A 23,189-nucleotide genomic window follows, 5' to 3' on the forward strand; every position below is an offset into this window, starting at 1 on the left:
ATATCACTGGTGATCACTGTATTACCTGTACACTATATACAGAGCTCCTGTGTATAATGTCACTGCTGATCACTGTATTACCTGTACACTGACACTATATACAGAGCTCCTGTGTATAATATCACTGGTGATCACTGTATTACCTGTATACTGACACTATATACAGAGCTCCTGTGTATAATATCACTGGTGATCACTGTATTACCTGTACACTATATACAGAGCTCCTGTGTATAATGTCACTGGTGATCACTGTATTACCTGTATACTATACACTATATACAGAGCTCCTGTGTATAATGTCACTGGTGATATCCCTGTATTACCTGTACACTGTACACTATATACAGAGTTCCTGTGTATAATGTCACTGATGATAACTGTATTACCTGTACACTATACACTATATACAGAGCTCCTGTGTATAATGGCACTGGTGACAAATTTAGTGTTAGTACTGTGGTTTTTTCTTAAATGGGCAGTCCTGTCTTCTGGGGAAAGTCTGCAGAGACTCTGTGACTGCGCACGCTGTAAGTAATCACCGCTATTGATGGTCAGCGCCAGGGATTTGCTCACTTGCCTGATTTATCTCTGTATAAGTGAATTTAGAGAAGCCGAGCACTTCTAGTCAGCACGTGACTGCAAGTGGGCATATCGCCTGCTCTCAGGGGCAGTACAGCTGAATGCTGACAGTGGGTGCACTGCAAGCTGTCTGGCGGGTTGATGCCTGCAGGGGGCGCACATACGGCGGTGACGTGCAGACACATCGGCTATGGTGATACCATTGCTCCCTATTGTCCTCTGTTATCAGTCCGTCTGGCTGGTTGATGCCTGCAGGGGGCGCACATACGGCGGTGACGCTCGGAGACATTGGAGCAGTTCGGTTTGTGGTCCTTTTATTACAGTTGAGGATGAGAACAGAAAAGACATCTGATGCAATATGGAGGGTGAGGCGGAAGCAGGCTGTCGCCATAGCAACATGGCAGCGGGATCCTGGCAGCGGGATCCTGGCAGCGGGATCCAGGCAGCTGGATCCCGGCGCTGGCACAGACGGCATGGCGGCCTCTAGCAGGGCTTCTTGGCGATGTTGGTGAGGATCTGGTGCTGCTGAGCGCGGTAAATGATGACAAAACTGTCGCCGACGATCCGACCGCGGCCGAAGTCGTCCACCTTCCCCATGAAGAGATAACTGGCACCTGCGGGGACAGAGACTCGCTCAGCGCCACATACCGGGCATTCCTGCAGAGCATCACTACCGACTGATCAGGAGAGGTCTGTAGAGTATTGCACCCCTGACCCCTTTACATGTCTGCAGCATATTGCTCCGCTCCTCTACCTCCTGAAACACAGCAATTATATTCTGCAGAGTATTCCGCCCCTGACCACTGTACATGTCTGCAGCACATCGCACCACTCCTCCACCTTCTGATAAACAGCGAATCTGAAGAGTATTCTGCCCCTGTATATGTCTGCAGCACATCGCACCCCTTTACCTTCTAATACACAGCGAATCTGCAGAGAATTGCACCCCAGTAGATGTCCGCAGCACATCACACCGCTCCTCCACTTCCTGATACACAAAGATATATTCTGCAGATTATTCCACCCCTGACCTCTGTACATGTCTGCAGCACATCGCACCACTACACCCCCTGATACACAGCGATATATTCCGCAGGTTATTCCACCTCTGACCCATGTATACATGTTTGCAGCACATCGCATCGGCCGGTACACACCTTTCTTCAGGATGGGGCACTTGGGGCACTCGTTGATGATTTGGACGCTCATTATCTTCCCGGCCTCCTGGACGTTCAGCTCTCCCTCCTTGTAGGTCTGGATAATGTTGATGCTGGCGAGCAGCGTGCCCTCCTCCTCGCCCTTAACGAGGGTCTTCACACTGCCAGTCAGCACTGCAGGACACCGAGGGAGAAGTCAGTGAGGGTCTTTTTATAATAATGCCCCCGGCCCTGACACCGACTGCCCCAATAATGCCCCGGACCCCGGCTCTGACACCGACTTCACCAATAATGCCCCGGACCCCGGCCCTGACAACGACTGCACCAATAACGCCCTGACACCGACTGCATCAATAATGCCCCGGACCCTGGACCTGACACCGACTGCACCAATAATGCCCTGGACCCGACAACGACTGAACTAATAATGCCCCTGGACCCGACAACGACTGAACTAATAATGCCCCTGGACCCCGGCCCTGACACTGACTGCACAAATAATGCCCCAGACCCCGGCCCTGACACCAACCGCACCAAACCAATAATGCCCCGGACCCCGGCTCTGACACCGACTGCACCAATAATGCCCTGGACCCCGGCCCTGACACCGACTGCACCAATAATGCCCCGGACCCTGGACCTGACACCGACTGCACCAATAATGCCCCAGACCCGACAACGACTGAACTAATAATGCCCCTGGACCCCGGCCCTGACACTGACTGCACAAATAATGCCCCAGACCCCGGCCCTGACACCAACTGCACCAAACCAATAATGCCCCGGACCCCGGCTCTGGCAGCGACTGCACCAATAATGCCCTGGACCCCGGCCCTGACACCGACTGCACCAATAATGCCCCGGACCCCGGCTCTGGCAGCGACTGCACCAATAATGCCCCGGACCCCGGCCCTGACAACGACTGCACCAATAATGCCCCGGACCCCGGACCTGACCACGACTGCACCAATAATGCCCTGGACCCCGGCCCTGACACCGACTGCACCAATAATGCCCCGGACCCCGGCCCTGACACCGACTGCATCAATAATACCCCCGGACCCCGTCTCTGACACTGACTGCACCACTAATGCCCCAGACGCCGGCCCTGACACCGACTACACCACTAATGTCCCCGACACCGGCCCTGACACCGACTGCACCAATAATGCCCTGGACTCCAGCCCTGACACTGACTGCACCAATAGTGCCCCTGGACCCCGGCCTTGACACCGACTGCATCAATAATGCCCCGGACCCCGGCCCTGACACCGACTGCATCAATAATGCCCCCGGACCCCAGCCCTGACACCGACTGCATCAATAATGCCCCCGGACCCCGGCCTTGACACCGACTGCACCAATTATGCCCCTGACCCCGGCTCTGACAACAACTGCACCACTAATACCCCGGACCCCGGCCATGACACCAACTGCACCAATCATACCTCTGGGCCCTGGACCTAACACTGACTGCACCAATAATGCCCCCGGACCCCAGCTCTGACACTGACTACACCAATAATGCCCCAGACCTGACACCGACTGCACCAATAATGCCCCGGACCCCGGCTCTGACAAGGCTCTTACCAAACTGGCTGGCACAGAAATGGCTTCCTAATGTCCCGGTCTTGCGACATTTCTCAGGGCACTTGGCAACTGATCCTAGAACGAGCAGAATAAAGACTGATGAGCCCCTAGAGGATCCATAGATCCCCCCGATACATGGGCCCCTCCTCACCTGCAGCTGCGGGCGCTGCCGATCCTCTGACTTTTGGCTTAGCGGTACTGGCTGGTTTGGTGGGTTTGGCCTTTGCATTGGGCTTTGCCGTGGCTTTCTCTATGGGCTTAGCGGTGGGTTTTTGGCTGGACTTAGCTGTGGGTTTTGGGATGGTCTTAGGTATAGTCTTTGTGGTGGGTTTTGCGGTAGGTTTCTGGGTGGGTTTTGGGGTGGGCTTGGGTTTCGGGGGCGCCTTTGTCCCGGATAGGCGGACAACACTCTTGGTGGTGGGCTTGGATTCGGTGGTTTTCTTCTGCACTTCAGAAACGTCCTTCATCCTGTAGACGGCCTCAAAGCCGTCAGCCGTGACACTGAGGTCCGAAACGAACTGGACCAGCATCTCGTTCCCATCAGAGTAGATCGTCCTGAAGGAAAGAACCGGTGACGGGGCGTCATGGGGGTCCGAGCACGGCCAAAATATGTCACCTAATGTCTGCTGCCTCATCCCCCTGAGACCACCATAGCGGACCCTCCTGACCTGCGGTTCTGCTGTGTGAGCCCACATAACTGTGGCAGTGCACAGACCGCCGTATACTCACGCGGGGGGGATGTCTCCGCAGAATTTCCCAATCTGCAGGTTGTTATCTGTCGCTCCACCATTGAACACGGCCAAGTAATCATATCGGCAGTAACTGTCCTCCTCGATGTCGAATTTCCCAAAGGACAGCTCAACTACCTGAGAGACGGAGCGAGGGGTCAGCGTACATCATACAGACCCCCGGACCTCCCCAACTGGTGTCAGTGTGCATCATACAGACCCCCAGATCATCCCAACTGGTGTCAGTGTACGTCATACAGACCCCCGGACCACCCCAACTGGTGTCAGTGTATGTCATACAGACCCCTGGACCACCCCCAACTGGTCAATGTACGTCATACAGAGCCCCAAACCACCCCCAACTGGTCAATATACGTCATACAGAGCCCCAGACCACCCCCAACTGGTCAATGTACGTCATACAGAGCCCCAGACCACCCCCAACTGGTCAATGTACGTCATACAGACCCACAGACCACCCCCAACTGGTCAATGTACGTCATACAGACCCACAGACCACCCCCAACTGGTCAATGTACGTCATACACAGCCCCAGACCACCCCTAACTGGTCAATGTACATCATACAGACCCACAGACCACTCCCAACTGGTCAATGTACATCATACAGACCCACAGACCACTCCCAACTGGTCAATGTACGTCATACAGACTCCCAGACCACCCCAACTGGTGTCAGTGTACCTCATACAGACCATCCTCAACTGGTGTCAGTGTACGTCATACAGACCCCCACACCACCCCCAACTGATCAGTGTACGTCATACAGACCCCCCCCAACTGGTGTCAGTGTACGTCATACAGACCCCCGGACCCTCAACTGGTGTCAGTGTACGTTATACAGACCCACAGACCTCCCCCAACTGGTGTCAGTGTACATCATACAGACCCCCAGACCACCCCAACTGGTGTCAGTGTACGTCACATAGACCCCCAGACAACCCCCAACTGGTCAGTGTACGTCATAGAGACCCCCAAACCACCCCCAACTGGTCAATGTACGTCACACAGACCCCCTGACAATCCCCAACTGGTCAGTATACATCATACAGACCCCCAAACCACCCCAACTGGTCAATGTACATCATACAGAGCCCCAGACCACCCCCAACTGGTCAATATACGTCATACAGATCCCCAGGCCACCCAAACTGGTCAATGTACGTCATACAGACTCCCAGACCACCCCAACTGGTGTCAGCATATGTCATACAGACCCCCCCGGACCACCCCAACTGGTGTCAATGTACAGTACGTCATACAGACCCCCAGACCACCCCCAACTGGTGTCAGTGTACATCATACGGACCCCCCCAACTGGTGTCAGTGTACGTCATACAGACCCCCGGACCATCCCCAACTGGTGTCAGTGTATGTTATACAGACCCCCCAGACCTCCGCCACCATATGACCTGCCATCTCCCACCATTTGGTTTGGCCAATGGGCCCTTCTCACCTGGTCCTTTGGGGCCACGATATGCCAGGAGCAGCTTACACCACTGGGGTAATTATTTTCGGGCCAGTTCGGGCTGGTTATACTTCCCTGGGGTTTCTCAAACTTCCCCCCACAGAGGAGATTGTCTGTAATGCAGGAGTAATGGGGTCAAAATGTTTAGTCTGTGCCCCCCGGGGTCACCGTATATGAGGGCTCAGGGGTCACCGTATACGAGCGCTCAGGGGTCACCGTATATGAGCGCTCAGGGGTCACCATATATGAGCGCTCAGGGGTCACCGTACAGGAGCGCTCAGGGGTCACCATACAGGAGCGCTAAGGGGTCACGGTACAAGAGCACTCAGGGGTCACGGTACAAGAGCGCTCAGGGGTCACCGTACAGGAGCTCTCAAGGGTCACCGTACAGGGGCGCTCAGGGGTCACCATACAGGAGCGCTCAGGGGTCACCGTACAGGAGTGCTCAGGGGTCACCGTACAGGAGCGCTCAGGGGTCACTGTATAGGAACGCTAAGGGGTCACCGTACAGGGGCGCTCAGGGTCAGCATACAGGGGCGCTCAGGGGTCGCCGTAGAGGGGCGCTCAGGGGTCACCATAGAGGGGCGCTCAGGGGTCACCGTACAGGAGCGCTAAGGAGTCACCGTGCAGGAGCGCTCAGGGGTCACCGTACAGGGTGCTCAGGGGTCACCGTGCAGGAGCGCTCAGGGGTCACCATGCAGGAGCGCTCAGGGTTCGCCGTACAGGGGTGCTCAGGGGTCGCCGGGCAGGGGTGCTCAGGGGTCCTGTGCAGGGGCGCTCAGGGGTCGCCTGTCACGGGTGTGTCAGAAGTGACAGACAGTCGTCCTTCAGTTGGTTGCAGGAGATCTCTATGTTTGGCATTGCAGACATCTTCTTAGAGGCTGTCTCTAGGACCCAGCGGCTATCTCCCCCTAACTAATTAACTCCCTGGCCTGGGTGTATAAATACCTCATGTGTTCTAGAGGGAGATGCTGGCGATATTCATTACTATCTGTGAAGGCTTTAGCAAGAGCAGTACTTTCGCCTCTCTGGAGCTAGAGGACATGTGCGCATTTGTCTGGAGTCGTCTAAAGCGAAGTTATTTCCCCTTGTTGTCCTTCCTTGTTGTCTATAGTGTTTAGTGGAGATCGACTAGTGCTCATCTTCTCCCTTCCCTAGCCTGAGTCAAATTCCAGGGAAAGAAAGGGCGAGGCATGCGTGCGGCGATTGATGAAGAGCCAATATTGGGACATTGAGGGAGACAGGGTGACGCTAGATCAACCTAGGAGGTCTCCACTTCTCTCTTTCCCTAAAGTCTGGGCTCCCTTTCCCTCTTCCCTTTGTGTTGCACTAAGTCTTTCATACCTTGCGTGACATCGCCGTACAGGGGTGCTCAGGGTTCACCGCTCAGGGGCACTCAGGGGTCACCATACAGCGGCGCTCAGGGGTCGCCGTGCAGTGGCGCTCAGGGGTTGCCGTACAGGGACGCTCAGGGGTCGCCGTACAGGGAAGCTCAGAGGTCGCTGTGCAGGGTTGCTCCGAGGTCGCCGTGCAGGGGCGCTCATGGGTCGAAGTGCAGGGGCGCTCAGGGGTCGCCGTACAGGGACACTCATGGATCGCCGTGCAGGGGCGCTCAGGGGTCGCCGTGCAGGGGCGCTCAGGGGTCGCCGTGCAAGGGCGCTCAGGGGTCGCCATACAGGAGCGCTCAGGGGTTACCGTACAGGAGCGCTAAGGGGTCACCGTATAGGAACGCTAAGGGGTCACCGTACAGGGGCGCTCAGGATCAGCATACAGGGGCGCTCAGGGGTCGCCGTACAGGAGCGCTAAGGAGTCACCGAGCAGGAGCGCTCAGGGGTCACCGTACAGGAGCGCTCAGGGGTCACCGTACAGGGTGCTCAGGGGTCACCGTGCAGGAGCGCTCAGGGGTCACCGTGCAGGAGCGCTCAGGGGTCACCGTGCAGGAGCGCTCAGGGGTCACCGTGCAGGAGCGCTCAGGGTTTGCCGTACATGGGCGCTCAGGGGTCACTGTGCAGGGGCGCTCAGGGGTCACCGTGCAGGGGCGCTCAGGGGTCAGCGTGCAGGGGCGCTCAGGGGTCGCCTGTCACAGGTGAGTCAGAAGTGACAGACAGTCGTCCTTCAGTTGGTTGCAGGAGAACTCTATGTTTGGCATTGCAGACATCTTTTTAGAGGCTGTCTCTAGGACCCAGCGGCTATCTCCCCCTAACTAATTAACTCCCTGGCCTGGGTGTATAAATACCTCATGTGTTCTAGAAGGAGATGCTGGCGATATTCATTACTATCTGTGAAGGCTTTAGCAAGAGCAGTACTTTCGCCTCTCTGGAGCTAGAGGACATGTGCGCATTTGTCTGGAGCCGTCTAAAGCGAAGTTATTTCCCCTTGTTTGTCCTCCCTTGTTGTCTATAGTGTTTAGTGGAGATCGACTAGTGCTCATCTTCTCCCTTCCCTAGCCTGAGTCAAATTCCAGGGAAAGAAAGGGCGAGGCATGCGTGCGGCGATTGATGAAGAGCCAATATTGGGACATTGAGGGAGACAGGGTGACGCTAGATCAACCTAGGAGGTCTCCACTTCTCTCTTTCCCTAAAGTCTGGGCTCCCTTTCCCTCTTCCCTTTGTGTTGCACTAAGTCTTTCATACCTTGCGTGACATCGCCCTACAGGGGTGCTCAGGGTTCACCGCTCAGGGGCACTCAGGGGTCACCATACAGCGGCGCTCAGGGGTCGCCGTGCAGTGGCGCTCAGGGGTTGCCGTACAGGGACGCTCAGGGGTCGCCGTACAGGGAAGCTCAGAGGTCGCTGTGCAGGGTTGCTCCGGGGTCGCCGTGCAGGGGCGCTCATGGGTCGAAGTGCAGGGGCGCTCAGGGGTCGCCGTACAGGGACGCTCATGGATCGCCGTGCAGGGGCGCTCAGGGGTCGCCGTGCAGGGGCGCTCAGGGGTCGCCGTGCAAGGGCGCTCAGGGGTCGCCGTACAGGAGCGCTCAGGGGTCACCGTATAGGAACGCTAAGGGGTCACCGTACAGGGGCGCTCAGGATCAGCATACAGGGGCGCTCAGGGGTCGCCGTACAGGAGCGCTAAGGAGTCACCGAGCAGGAGCGCTCAGGGGTCACCGTGCAGGAGCGCTCAGGGGTCACCGTACAGGGTGCTCAGGGGTCACCGTGCAGGAGCGCTCAGGGGTCACCGTGCAGGAGCGCTCAGGGGTCACCGTGCAGGAGCGCTCAGGGTTTGCCATACATGGGCGCTCAGGGGTCACTGTGCAGGGGCGCTCAGGGGTCACCGTGCAGGGGCGCTCAGGGGTCAGCGTGCAGGGGCGCTCAGGGGTCGCCTGTCACAGGTGAGTCAGAAGTGACAGACAGTCGTCCTTCAGTTGGTTGCAGGAGAACTCTATGTTTGGCATTGCAGACATCTTTTTAGAGGCTGTCTCTAGGACCCAGCGGCTATCTCCCCCTAACTAATTAACTCCCTGGCCTGGGTGTATAAATACCTCATGTGTTCTAGAGGGAGATGCTGGCGATATTCATTACTATCTGTGAAGGCTTTAGCAAGAGCAGTACTTTCGCCTCTCTGGAGCTAGAGGACATGTGCGCATTTGTCTGGAGACGTCTAAAGCGAAGTTATTTCCCCTTGTTTGTCCTCCCTTGTTGTCTATAGTGTTTAGTGGAGATCGACTAGTGCTCATCTTCTACCTTCCCTAGCCTGAGTCAAATTCCAGGGAAAGAAAGGGCGAGGCATGCGTGCGGCGATTGATGAAGAGCCAATATTGGGACGTTGAGGGAGACAGGGTGACGCTAGATCAACCTAGGAGGTCTCCACTTCTCTCTTTCCCTAAAGTCTGGGCTCCCTTTCCCTCTTCCCTTTGTGTTGCACTAAGTCTTTCACACCTTGCGTGACATCGCCGTACAGGGGTGCTCAGGGGTCACCGTACAGAGGCGCTCAAGGGTCGCCGTGCAGTGGCGCTCAGGGATCGCCATACAGGGACGCTCAGGGGTCGCCGTACAGGGACGCTCAGGGGTCGCCGTGCAGGGTTGCTCCAGGGTCGCCATGCAGGAGCGCTCATGGGTCGCCATGCAGGGGTGCTCAGGGGTTGCCGTACAGGGACGCTCATGGATCGCCGTACAGGAGCACTCAGGGGTCGCCGTGCAGGGGCGCTCAGGGGTTGCCGTACAGGGACGCTCATGGATCGCCATACAGGGGCGCTCAGGGGTCACTGTGCAGGGGCGCTCAGGGGTCGCCGTGCAGGGGCGCTCAGGGGTCGCCGTGCAGGGGCGCTCAGGGGTCGCCGTGTTGGGACGCTCATGGGTCGCCGTACAGGGACAGTCATGGGTCGCCGTACAGGGACAGTCATGGGTCGCCGTACAGGGACAGTCATGGGTCGCCGTACAGGGGCGCTCAGGGGTCGCCGTGCAGGGGCGCTCAGGGGTCGCCGTGCAGGGACGCTCAGGGGTTGCCGTACAGGGACTCTCATGGATCGCCGTACAGGGGCGCTCAGGGGTCACTGTGCAGGGGCGCTCAGGGGTCGCCGTGCGGGGGCGCTCATGGGTCACCGTGCTGGGACGCTCATGGGTCGCCGTACAGGGACAGTCATGGGTCGCCGTACAGGGACAGTCATGGGTCGCTGTACAGGGACAGTCATGGGTCGCCGTACAGGAGCACTCAGGGGTCGCCGTGCAGGGGCGCTCAGGGGTCGCCGTGCAGGGGCGCTCAGGGGTTGCCGTGCAGGAGTGCTCAGGGGTCACCGTACAGGGGCGCTCTCTCACCTGACAGCTGTGGGGCCCCGGCACTGTACCAGACCAGGAACCCGCGTCCTCCGGTTCCTTCATCTGACACCATCTCCAGCATCATCTGGGAGCCGGTTGACATCAGAGCTCCGGGCCGGAACGTCCCACAGACCCGAGCCAGACGCTGGGAGCCGGTGTCATGGCCGTTGTAGATATTGAGGTAGTCATAGCGACAGGTGGGGTCTGACTCCATGTCCAGAACACGGAAAGACAGGATGACAACATGACCCTCCGGGACCTGCACAGAGACACACGTCACCTCATGTCTGCCAGAGACCGCTCACCCGCAGTCTCCTCCGCTCACCCGCCATCTCCTCCTCTCACCCGCAATCTCCTCCGCTCACCCGCCATCTCCTCCTCTCACCCGCAATCTCCTCCGCTCACCCGCCATCTCCTCCTCTCACCCGCAGTCTCTCTCCTCCCACCCGCAGTCTCCTCCGCTCACCCGCCATCTCCTCCTCTCACCCGCAGTCTCCTCCTCTCACCCGCAGTCTCTCTCCTCTCACCCGCAGTCTCCTCCTCTCACCCGCAGTCTCCTCCGCTCACTCTCCATCTCCTCCTCTCACCCGCAGTCTCCTCCTCTCACCCGCAGTCTCTCTCCTCTCACCCGCAGTCTCTCTCCTCTCACCCGCAGTCTCTCTCCTCACCCGCCATCTCCTCCTCTCACCCGCAGTCTCCTCCGCTCACCTGCAGTCTCCTCCGCTCACCCGCCATCTCCTCCTCTCACCCGCAGTCTCCTCCGCTCACCTGCAGTCTCCTCCGCTCACCCGCCATCTCCTCCTCTCACCCGCAGTCTCTCTCCTCTCACTCGCAGTCTCCTCCGCTCACCTGCAGTCTCCTCCGCTCACCCGCCATCTCCTCCTCTCACCCGCAGTTTCCTCCTCTCACCCGGAATCTCTCTCCTCTCACCCGCAGTCTCTCTCCTCTCACCCGCAGTCTCTTCCGCTCACCCGCCATCTGCTCCTCTCACCCGCAGTCTTCTCTCCTCCGCTCACCCGCCATCTCCTCCTCTCACCCGCAGTCTCCTCCTCTCACCCGCAGTCTCCTCCTCTCACCCGCAGTCTCTCTCCTCTCACCCGCAGTCTCCTCCTCTCACCCGCAGTCTCCTCCTCTCACCCGCAGTCTCCTCCTCTCACCCGCAGTCTCCTCCTCTCACCCGCAGACTCTATCCTCTCACCCGCAGTCTCCTCCTCTCACCCGCAGTCTCCTCCTCTCACCCGCAGTCTCCTCCTCTCACCCGCAGTCTCTCTCCTCTCACCCGCAGTCTCCTCCTCTCACCCGCAGTCTCCTCCTCTCACCCGCAGTCTCCTCCTCTCACCCGCAGTCTCCTCCTCTCACCCGCAGTCTCTCTCCTCTCACCCGCAGTCTCTCTCCTCTCACCCGCAGTCTCCTCCTCTCACCCGCAGTCTCCTCCTCTCACCCGCCATCTCCTCCTCTCACCCGCAGTCTCTCTCCTCTCACCCGCAGTCTCTCTCCTCTCACCCGCAGTCTCCTCCTCTCACCCGCAGTCTCCTCCTCTCACCCGCAGTCTCCTCCTCTCACCCGCAGTCTCTCTCCTCTCACCCGCAGTCTCCTCCTCTCACCCGCAGTCTCTCTCCTCTCACCCGCAGTCTCTCTCCTCTCACCCGCAGTCTCTCTCCTCTCACCCGCAGTCTCCTCCTCTCACCCGCAGTCTCCTCCTCTCACCCGCCATCTCCTCCTCTCACCCGCAGTCTCTCTCCTCTCACCCGCAGTCTCTCTCCTCTCACCCGCAGTCTCCTCCTCTCACCCGCAGTCTCCTCCTCTCACCCGCAGTCTCCTCCTCTCACCCGCAGTCTCTCTCCTCTCACCCGCAGTCTCCTCCTCTCACCCGCAGTCTCTCTCCTCTCACCCGCAGTCTCCTCCTCTCACCCGCAGTCTCTCTCCTCTCACTCGCAGTCTCTCTCCTCTCACCCGCAGTCTCCTCCTCTCACCCGCAGTCTCTCTCCTCCATTGCACACGTCTCTTGCACTCTCTTACCGTAATCTTCCATACACATTTCTTGTTATGGGGGTAATAGCTTGGAAACCCCTCGCTGGTGATGTATCCGGATTCCCCGCTGATGTCTCCTCCTCTCACCCGCAGTCTCCTCCTCTCACCCGCAGTCTCTCTCCTCTCACCCGCAGCCTCTCTCCTCTCACCCGCAGTCTCTCTCCTCTCACCCGCAGTCTCCTCCTCTCACCCGCAGTCTCTCTCCTCTCACCCACAGTCTCTCTCCTCTCACCCGCAGTCTCTCTCCTCTCACCCGCAGTCTCTCTCCTCTCACCCGCAGTCTCTCTCCTCTCACCCGCAGTCTCTCTCCTATCACCCGCAGTCTCTCTCCTATCACCCGCAGTCTCCTCCTCTCACCCGCAGTCTCTCTCCTCTCACCCGCAGTCTCTCTCCTCTCACCCGCAGTCTCCTCCTCTCACCCGCAGTCTCTCTCCTCCATTGCACACGTCTCTTGCACTCTCTTACCGTAATCTTCCATACACATTTCTTGTTATGGGGGTAATAGCTTGGAAACCCCTCGCTGGCGATGTATCCGGATTCCCCGCTGATGTCTCCTCCGCTCACCCGCAGTCTCCTCCTCTCACCCGCAGTCTCCTCCTCTCACCCGCAGTCTCCTCCTCTCACCCGCAGTCTCTCTCCTCTCACCCGCAGCCTCTCTCCTCTCACCCGCAGTCTCTCTCCTCTCACCCGCAGTCTCCTCCTCTCACCCGCAGTCTCCTCCGCTCACCCGCAGTCTCTCTCCTCTCACTCGCAGTCTCTCTCCTCTCACCCGCAGTCTCCTCCTCTCACCCGCAGTCTCTCTCCTCTCACCCGCAGTCTCTCTCCTCTCACCCGCAGTCTCTCTCCTCTCACTCGCAGTCTCTCTCCTCTCACCCGCAGTCTCCTCCTCTCACCCGCAGTCTCCTCCTCTCACCCGCAGTCTCTCTCCTCTCACCCGCAGTCTCCTCCTCTCACCCACAGTCTCCTCCTCTCACCCGCAGTCTCTCTCCTCTCACTCGCAGTCTCTCTCCTCTCACCCGCAGTCTCCTCCTCTCACCCACAGTCTCTCTCCTCTCACCCGCAGTCTCTCTCCTCTCACCCGCAGTCTCTCTCCTCTCACCCGCAGTCTCCTCCTCTCACCCGCAGTCTCTCTCCTCTCACCCGCAGTCTCTCTCCTCTCACCCACAGTCTCCTCCTCTCACCCGCAGTCTCTCTCCTCTATTGCACACGTCTCTTGCACTCTCTTACCGTAATCTTCCATACACATTTCTTGTTATGGGGGTAATAGCTTGGAAACCCCTCGCTGGCGATGTATCCGGATTCCCCGCTGATGTCTCATCCTCTCACCCACAGTCTCTCTCCTCACCCGCAGTCTCTCTCCTCTCACCCGCAGTCTCTCTCCTCTCACCCGCAGTCTCTCTCCTCTCACCCGCAGTCTCCTCCTCTCACCCGCAGTCTCTCTCCTCTCACCCGCAGTCTCCTCCGCTCATCCGCAGTCTCTCTCCTCTCACCCGCAGTCTCTCTCCTCTCACCCGCAGTCTCTCTCCTCTCACCCGCAGTCTCTCTCCTCTCACCCGCAGTCTCCTCCTCTCACACGCAGTCTCTCTCCTCTCACCCGCAGTCTCTCTCCTCTCACCCGCAGTCTCTCTCCTCTCACCCGCAGTCTCTCTCCTCTCACTCGCAGTCTCTCTCCTCTCACCCGCAGTCTCTCTCCTCTCACCCGCAGTCTCTCTCCTCTCACCCGCAGTCTCTCTCCTCTCACCCGCAGTCTCCTCCTCTCACCCGCAGTCTCTCTCCTCTCACCCGCAGTCTCCTCCGCTCACCCGCAGTCTCTCTCCTCTCACCCGCAGTCTCTCTCCTCTCACCCGCAGTCTCTCTCCTCTCACGCGCAGTCTCCTCCTCTCACCCGCAGTCTCTCTCCTCTCACCCGCAGTCTCTCTCCTCTCACCCGCAGTCTCTCTCCTCTCACCCGCAGTCTCTCTCCTCTCACTCGCAGTCTCTCTCCTCTCACCCGCAGTCTCCTCCTCTCACCCGCAGTCTCCTCCTCTCACCCGCAGTCTGTCTCCTCTCACCCGCAGTCTCTCTCCTCTCACCCGCAGTCTCCTCCTCTCACCCGCAGTCTCCTCCTCTCACCCGCAATCTCCTCCTCTCACCCGCAGTCTCTCTCCTCTCACCCGCAGTCTCTCTCCTCTCACTCGCAGTCTCTCTCCTCTCACCCGCAGTCTCCTCCTCTCACCCGCAGTCTCTCTCCTCCATTGCACACGTCTCTTGCACTCTCTTACCGTAATCTTCCATACACATTTCTTGTTATGGGGGTAATAGCTTGGAAACCCCTCGCTGGCGATGTATCCGGATTCCCCGCTGATGTCTCCTCCGCACAGAAACTCCGGCCTGTGGAGGAAGAGCGGGGACACGATGTGGGAGTGTGAACAGTCCCCTGCTCGTGTATGGAGGACACTGGTCACTGACGTCTCTTATTCTCTACACTTTATCATTTATCTTTTTTGAGTCTTTTTTTTTATTTTTCCTCGACTAAAGTGACTTTAGTAAATCACAAATGATGAATCAGGTACTATGTGTCTAAAGTAAGTGCACCCCCTCCTGATATTGAGTTTCAGTCACACAACCCGGCACACAGGCGCATCTCATCCAGCATCAGGCATTATTATACATCGCTATTGGGTCTTATGGTTTATAACCATTATGTTTCATGATGGATTATTCTGAATCATCACTATGGATTATTCTGGATTATCACTATGGATTTTCCCCTATGGATTATTCTGGATTTTTCCCTATGGATTATTCTGGATTATCACTATGGATTACTCTGGATTTTTCCCTATGGATTACTCAGGATTGTCACTATGGATTATTCTGGATTCCCCCCCTGTGGATTATTCTGGATTTTCCCCTGTGGATTATTCTGGATTCCATCTAATGGATTATTCGGGATTGTCACTATGGATTATTCAGGATTATCACTATGTATTATTGTGGATTATCACTATGGATTATTTTGGATCACCATATTATATAGATTTGATTAACATTTTTATTATGGTTTGTTATCACTATCACATTATTAAGGACTAATCTGGATTATTACCTATTCCTCTGGGTTATTTCTATTATGATGGATTCTTACTCCAGATTATTGTGGATTATTGCAGATTATTAAGTAACATTATGGATTTTTGCCGCTGTTTTTACGTTTCCCTCTTTCTGGGGACGGTTCTGGAAATCAAAGCTCTGGAAGTTCCTGAAAAGTCTGTACAGTAGTGGAATGTGTTGTGTCCGCGCCAAAGAGTGAGGCGTCAGCTGACCTGGACCCCCGCCACCGACTCCGGGGGGCTTACAGCCACAGTCTGCTCTTCTCATTAACCCTCTCCGTGTTATCCACCAATGTCAAAGAATCCTGTGTCCGGGGGAGAAGACGTCATGTATACGATACCGGCACCTTATATACAGCCCCCGGTATACAGGCTCCGGCGTATACAGCCCCCTGTATACAGGCTCCGGCGTATACAGCCCCCTGTATACAGGCCCCGGCGTATACAGCCCCCTGTATACAGGCTGCGGCGTATACAGCCCCCTGTATACAGGCTCTGGAGTATACAGCCCCCTGTATACAGGCTCTGGAGTATACAGCCCCCTGTATACAGGCTCCGGCATATGCAGCCCCCGGTATACAGGCTCCGGCGTATACAGCCCCCTGTATACAGACCCCGGCGTATACAGCCCCCGGTATACAGGCTCCGGCGTATACAGCCCCCGGTATACAGGCTCCGGCGTATACAGCCCCCGGTATACAGGCTCCGGCGTATACAGCCCCCTGTATACAGGCTCCTGCATATACAGCCCCCTGTATACAGGCTCCTGCGTATACAGCCCCCTGTATACAGGCTCCGGCGTATACAGCCCCCTGTATACAGGCTCCTGCGTATACAGACCCCTGTATACAGGCTCCTGCGTATACAGCCCCCTGTATACAGGCTTCTGCGTATACAGCCCCCTGTATACAGGCTCCGGCGTAGACAGCCCCCTGTATACAGGCTCCGGCGTATACAGCCCCCTGTATACAGGCTCCGGCGTACACAGCCCCCTGTATACAGGCTCGGCGTACACAGTCCCCTGTATACAGGCTCCGGCGTATACAGCCCCCTGTATACAGGCTCCGGCGTATACAGCCCCCTGTATACAGGCTCCGGCGTACACAGCCCCCTGTATACAGGCTCTGGCGTATACAGCCCCCTGTATACAGGCTCCGGCGTATACAGCCCCCTGTATACAGGCTCCGGCGTATACAGCCCCCTGTATACAGGCTCCGGCGTATACAGCCCCCTGTATACAGGCTCCGGCGTATACAGCCCCCTGTATACAGGCTCCGCGTGGCCTCCCTGTCTCCGGGGCCTCAGGGTCGGGTTTTCCTGCACACAGGCCTCTTTATGTGGACACACTCCTCTCATTGATGCCTGACCCCACAACCTCGCCTGCGGCTGCTGCGGCGCTTCACACACCTTTAATTGGGATTTACGTTTAGATCTGGAATTACTGGACGTCTCCGGTCAGAGCTGCCAAGTGGTGGGGGAGGGGGCGGCGCGGGCCGGGAATATTCAGTGTGACCAGAGGTATAATGTGGATCAGGGCGGCCACGGAGGAGTCTCCGGGGATGGATCCGGCAGGGAAGATGGCAGCCGTCGCCAATAGCAACCAGTCAGATCATCTCTTCCTAAATATTTCCACTACAGCCAATCAGAGCTCCTGTGATTGGTCAGTGTGGGGATCACCGGTGAACACCGGGTCCAAAGTGTGAACCAATATTTACTGACTGTGGCGCCCCGAGCCCTGTCCACTGCCCAGTTACACCTCCTGTCCGCATATTTCACCTGCTTTCCTCGTATGTGACAGCCTGATCTCGTACGTCACCTCCTGACCTTTTACATCACCTCCTGTCCACTGCCCAGTTACACCTCCTGTCCTCGTACGTCACCTCCTGACCTCGTACTTCACCTCCTGACCTCGTACTTCACCTCCTGTCCTTGTACTTCACCTCCTGTCCTCGTACTTCACCTCCTGACCTCGTATGTCACTCCTGTCCTCGTACTTCACCTCCTGACCTCGTACGTCACCTCCTGTCCTCGTATGTCACCTCCTGTCCTCGTACTTCACCTCCTGACCTCGTATGTCACCTCCTGTCCTCGTACTTCACCTCCTGACCTCGTACGTCACCTCCTGTCCTCGTACGTCACCGCCTGATCTCGTACGTCACCTCCTGACCTCGTACGTCACCTCCTGACCTCGTACTTCAGCTCCTGACCTCGTACGTCACCTCCTGTCCACTGACCAGTTACACCTCCTGTACTCGTACTTCACCTCCTGACCTCCTACTTCACTTCCTGCCTCGTACTTCACCTCCTGACCTCGTACTTCACCTCCTGACCTCGTACTTCACCTCCTGTCCACCGACCAGTTACACCTCCTGACCTCGTACTTCACCTCCTGTCCTCGTACTTCACCTCCTGTCCTCGTACTTCACCTCCTGACCTCGTACTTCACCTCCTGTCCACTGACCAGTTACACCTCCTGTCCTCGTACTTCACCTCCTGTCCTCGTACTTCACCTCCTGTCCTCGTACTTCACCTCCTGACTTCGTACTTCACCTCCTGTCCTCGTACTTCACCTCCTGACCTCGTACTTCACCTCCTGACCTCGTACTTCACCTCCTGTCCTCGTACGTCACCTCCTGTCCTCGTACTTCACCTCCTGTCCTCGTACGTCACCTCCTGTCCTCGTACTTCACCTCCTGACCTCGTACTTCACCTCCTGACCTCGTACATCGCCTCCTGTCCTCGTACTTCACCTCCTGACCTCGTACTTCACCTCCTGTCCTCGTACGTCACCTCCTGTCCTCGCACTTCACCTCCTGTCCTCGTACGTCACCTCCTGTCCTCGTACTTCACCTCCTGTCCTCGTACTTCACCTCCTGACCTCGTACTTCACCTCCTGACCTCGTACTTCACCTCCTGTCCTCGTACTTCACCTCCTGACCTCGTACTTCACCTCCTGACCTCGTACTTCACCTCCTGACCTCGTACATCACCTCCTGTCCTCGTACTTCACCTCCGATCCCCTCTATTTAACGTTCTGTCCGCCCCTCCAGTCACCATCTCTTCTCTATTAAACCTTCCAATCTTCTATTTTCCTATTTTGCTTATTCAGTGTTTCGTTTTACACTTTTATTGACAAATCCTGATGTTTCTGTGACGCCTCAATATTCCCTGCGCTGCCCCTTATTCTCCAGACTTTTGCCCTTTACGCGGATAGCTGGATCTCAGCTTCTGGGCAGATCCTGACTGATGGCCGCCTGTTATTGTCTCATCATTCTCTGCACCACCTGTCTCCATACTACACCTTCTGTCCCTTATTACACCTCCAGTCTCCATACTACACCTTCTGTCCCTTATTACACCTCCAGTCTCCATACTACACCTTCTGTCCCTTATTACACCTCCAGTCTCCATACTACACCTTCTGTCCCCTATTACACCTCCAGTCTCCATACTACACCTTCTGTCCCCTATTACACCTCCAGTCTCCATACTACACCTTCTGTCCCCTATTACACCTCCAGTCTCCATACTACACCTTCTGTCCCCTATTACACCTCCAGTCTCCATACTACACCTTCTGTCCCCTATTACACCTCCAGTCTCCATACTACACCTTCTGTCCCCTATTACACCTCCAGTCTCCATACTACACCCTCTGTCCCCTATTACAGCTCCAATCTCCATACTACACCTTCTGTCCCCTATTACACCTCCAGTCTACATACTACACCCTCTGTCCCCTATTACACCTCCAGTCTCCATACTACACCTTCTGTCCCTTATTACACCTCCAGTCTCCATACTACACCTTCTGTCCCTTATTACACCTCCAGTCTCCATACTACACCTTCTGTCCCTTATTACACCTCCAGTCTCCATACTACACCTTCTGTCCCCTATTACACCTCCAGTCTCCATACTACACCTTCTGTCCCTTATTACACCTCCAGTCTCCATACTACACCTTCTGTCCCCTATTACACCTCCAGTTTCCATACTACACCCTCTGTCCCCTATTACACCTCCAGTCTCCATACTACACCTTCTGTTCCCTATTACACCTCCAGTCTCCATACTACACCTTCTGTCCCCTATTACACCTCCAGTCTCCATACTACACCTTCTGTCCCCTATTACACCTCCAGTCTCCATACTACACCTTCTGTCCCTTATTACACCTCCAGTCTCCTTACTACACCTTCTGTTCCCTATTACACCTCCTGTCTCCATACTACACCTTCTGTCCCCTATTACACCTCCTGTCTCCATACTACACCTTCTGTCCCTTATTACACCTCCAGTCTCCATACTACACCTTCTGTCCCTTATTACACCTCCAGTCTCCATACTACACCTTCTGTCCCTTATTACACCTCCAGTCTCCATACTACACCTTCTGTCCCTTATTACACCTCCAGTCTCCATACTACACCTTCTGTCCCCTATTACACCTCCAGTCTCCATACTACACCTTCTGTCCCCTATTACACCTCCAGTCTCCATACTACACCTTCTGTCCCCTATTACACCTCCAGTCTCCATACTACACCCTCTGTCCCCTATTACAGCTCCAGTCTCCATACTACACCTTCTGTCCCCTATTACACCTCCAGTCTACATACTACACCCTCTGTCCCCTATTACACCTCCAGTCTCCATACTACACCTTCTGTCCCTTATTACACCTCCAGTCTCCATACTACACCTTCTGTCCCTTATTACACCTCCAGTCTCCATACTACACCTTCTGTCCCCTATTACACCTCCAGTTTCCATACTACACCCTCTGTCCCCTATTACACCTCCAGTCTCCATACTACACCTTCTGTTCCCTATTACACCTCCAGTCTCCATACTACACCTTCTGTCCCCTATTACACCTCCAGTCTCCATACTACACCTTCTGTCCCCTATTACACCTCCAGTCTCCATACTACACTTTCTGTCCCTTATTACACCTCCAGTCTCCTTACTACACCTTCTGTTCCCTATTACACCTCCTGTCTCCATACTACACCTTCTGTCCCCTATTACACCTCCTGTCTCCATACTACACCTTCTGTCCCTTACTACACCTCCAGTCTCCATACTACACCTTCTGTCCCCTATTACACCACCTGTCTCCATAGTACACCTTCTGTCCCTTATTACACCACCTGTCTCCATAGTACACCTTCTGTCCCCTATTACACCACCTGTCTCCATAGCACACCTTCTGTCCCTTATTACACCTCCAGTCTCCATACTACACCTTCTGTCCCCTATTACACCTCCAGTCTCCATACTACACATTCTGTCCCTTATTACACCTCCTGTCTCCATACTACACCTTCTGTCCCCTATTACACCTCCAGTCTCCATACTACACCTTCTGTCCCCTATTACACCTCCAGTCTCCATACTACACCTTCTGTCCCTTATTACACCTCCAGTATCCATACTACACCTTCTGTCCCCTATTACACCTCCTGTCTCCATACTACACCTTCAGTCCCTTATTACACCACCTGTCTCCATAGTACAACTTCTGTCCCCTATTACACCTCCTGTCTCCATAGTACACCTTCTGTCCCCTATTACACCTCCAGTCTCCATACTACACCTTCTGTCCCCTATTACACCTCCAGTCTCCATACTACACCCTCTGTCCCCTATTACACCTCCAGTCTCCATACTACACCTTCTGTCCCCTATTACACCTCCAGTCTCCATACTACATCTTCTGTCCCCTATTACACCACCCGTGTCCATAGTACACCTTCTGTCCCCTATTACACCACCTGTCTCCATACTACACGTTCTGTCCCCTATTACACCACCTGTCTCCATACTACACCTTCTGTCCCCTATTACACCTCCTGTCTCCATACTACACCTTCTGTCCCCTATTACACCACCTGTCTACATACTACTCCTTCTGTCCCCTATTACACCTCCAGTCTCCATACTACACCTTCTGTCCCCTATTACACCTCCAGTCTCCATACTACAACTTCTGTCCCCTATTACACCTACTGTCTCCATACTACACCCTCTGTCCCCAATTACACCTCCAGTCTCAATACTACACCTTCTGTCCCCTATTACACCTCCAGTCTCCATACTACACCTTCTGTCCCCTATTACACCTCCTGTCTCCATAGTACACCTTCTGTCCCCTATTACACCTCCAGTCTCCATACTACACCTTCTGTCCCCTATTACACCTCCAGTCTCCATACTACACCTTCTGTCCCTTATTACACCTCCAGTCTCCTTACTACACCTTCTGTTCCCTATTACACCTCCTGTCTCCATACTACACCTTCTGTCCCCTATTACACCTCCTGTCTCCATACTACACCTTCTGTCCCTTATTACACCTCCAGTCTCCATACTACACCTTCTGTCCCTTATTACACCTCCAGTCTCCATACTACACCTTCTGTCCCTTATTACACCTCCAGTCTCCATACTACACCTTCTGTCCCTTATTACACCTCCAGTCTCCATACTACACCTTCTGTCCCCTATTACACCTCCAGTCTCCATACTACACCTTCTGTCCCCTATTACACCTCCAGTCTCCATACTACACCTTCTGTCCCCTATTACACCTCCAGTCTCCATACTACACCTTCTGTCCCTTATTACACCTCCAGTCTCCATACTACACCTTCTGTCCCCTATTACACCTCCAGTCTCCATACTACACCTTCTGTCCCCTATTACACCTCCAGTCTCCATACTACACCTTCTGTCCCCTATTACACCTCCAGTCTCCATACTACACCTTCTGTCCCTTATTACACCTCCAGTCTCCATACTACACCCTCTGTCCCCTATTACAGCTCCAGTCTCCATACTACACCTTCTGTCCCCTATTACACCTCCAGTCTACATACTACACCCTCTGTCCCCTATTACACCTCCAGTCTCCATACTACACCTTCTGTCCCTTATTACACCTCCAGTCTCCATACTACACCTTCTGTCCCTTATTACACCTCCAGTCTCCATACTACACCTTCTGTCCCTTATTACACCTCCAGTCTCCATACTACACCCTCTGTCCCCTATTACACCTCCAGTCTCCATACTACACCTTCTGTTCCCTATTACACCTCCAGTCTCCATACTACACCTTCTGTCCCCTATTACACCTCCAGTCTCCATACTACACCTTCTGTCCCCTATTACACCTCCAGTCTCCATACTACACCTTCTGTCCCTTATTACACCTCCAGTCTCCTTACTACACCTTCTGTTCCCTATTACACCTCCTGTCTCCATACTACACCTTCTGTCCCCTATTACACCTCCTGTCTCCATACTACACCTTCTGTCCCTTACTACACCTCCAGTCTCCATACTACACCTTCTGTCCCCTATTACACCACCTGTCTCCATAGTACACCTTCTGTCCCTTATTACACCACCTGTCTCCATAGTACACCTTCTGTCCCCTATTACACCACCTGTCTCCATAGCACACCTTCTGTCCCTTATTACACCTCCAGTCTCCATACTACACCTTCTGTCCCCTATTACACCTCCAGTCTCCATACTACACATTCTGTCCCTTATTACACCTCCTGTCTCCATACTACACCTTCTGTCCCCTATTACACCTCCAGTCTCCATACTACACCTTCTGTCCCCTATTACACCTCCAGTCTCCATACTACACCTTCTGTCCCTTATTACACCTCCAGTATCCATACTACACCTTCTGTCCCCTATTACACCTCCTGTCTCCATACTACACCTTCAGTCCCTTATTACACCACCT

At 55.3% G+C, this 23,189-nt stretch overlaps 1 protein-coding gene across 1 annotated transcript in view; it reads right to left on the reverse strand.

Moving 5' to 3' along the window:
• Positions 1–879: 879 nt before the first annotated feature.
• Positions 880–23,189, reverse strand: part of PCOLCE (procollagen C-endopeptidase enhancer) — a 43,818-nt gene continuing 21,508 nt past the window's right edge. Inside the window, exons 2-9 of the mRNA XM_073654562.1 lie at positions 14,588–14,696; positions 10,296–10,554; positions 5,534–5,658; positions 4,059–4,195; positions 3,481–3,884; positions 3,330–3,404; positions 1,740–1,913; positions 880–1,196 (exon numbers count right to left, since the gene is read on the reverse strand). Coding sequence (XP_073510663.1) covers positions 1,066–1,196; positions 1,740–1,913; positions 3,330–3,404; positions 3,481–3,884; positions 4,059–4,195; positions 5,534–5,658; positions 10,296–10,554; positions 14,588–14,696 — 1,414 coding nt within the window. The 3' untranslated portion in view covers positions 880–1,065. The remainder of the gene's footprint in view (positions 1,197–1,739; positions 1,914–3,329; positions 3,405–3,480; positions 3,885–4,058; positions 4,196–5,533; positions 5,659–10,295; positions 10,555–14,587; positions 14,697–23,189) is intronic.

The sequence above is a fragment of the Phyllobates terribilis genome, unplaced genomic scaffold, assembly GCF_046119375.1.
Source record: "Phyllobates terribilis strain yellow unplaced genomic scaffold, ASM4611937v1 Scaffold_11__3_contigs__length_659146591, whole genome shotgun sequence".
NCBI classification, from domain to species: Eukaryota; Metazoa; Chordata; class Amphibia; order Anura; family Dendrobatidae; genus Phyllobates; species Phyllobates terribilis.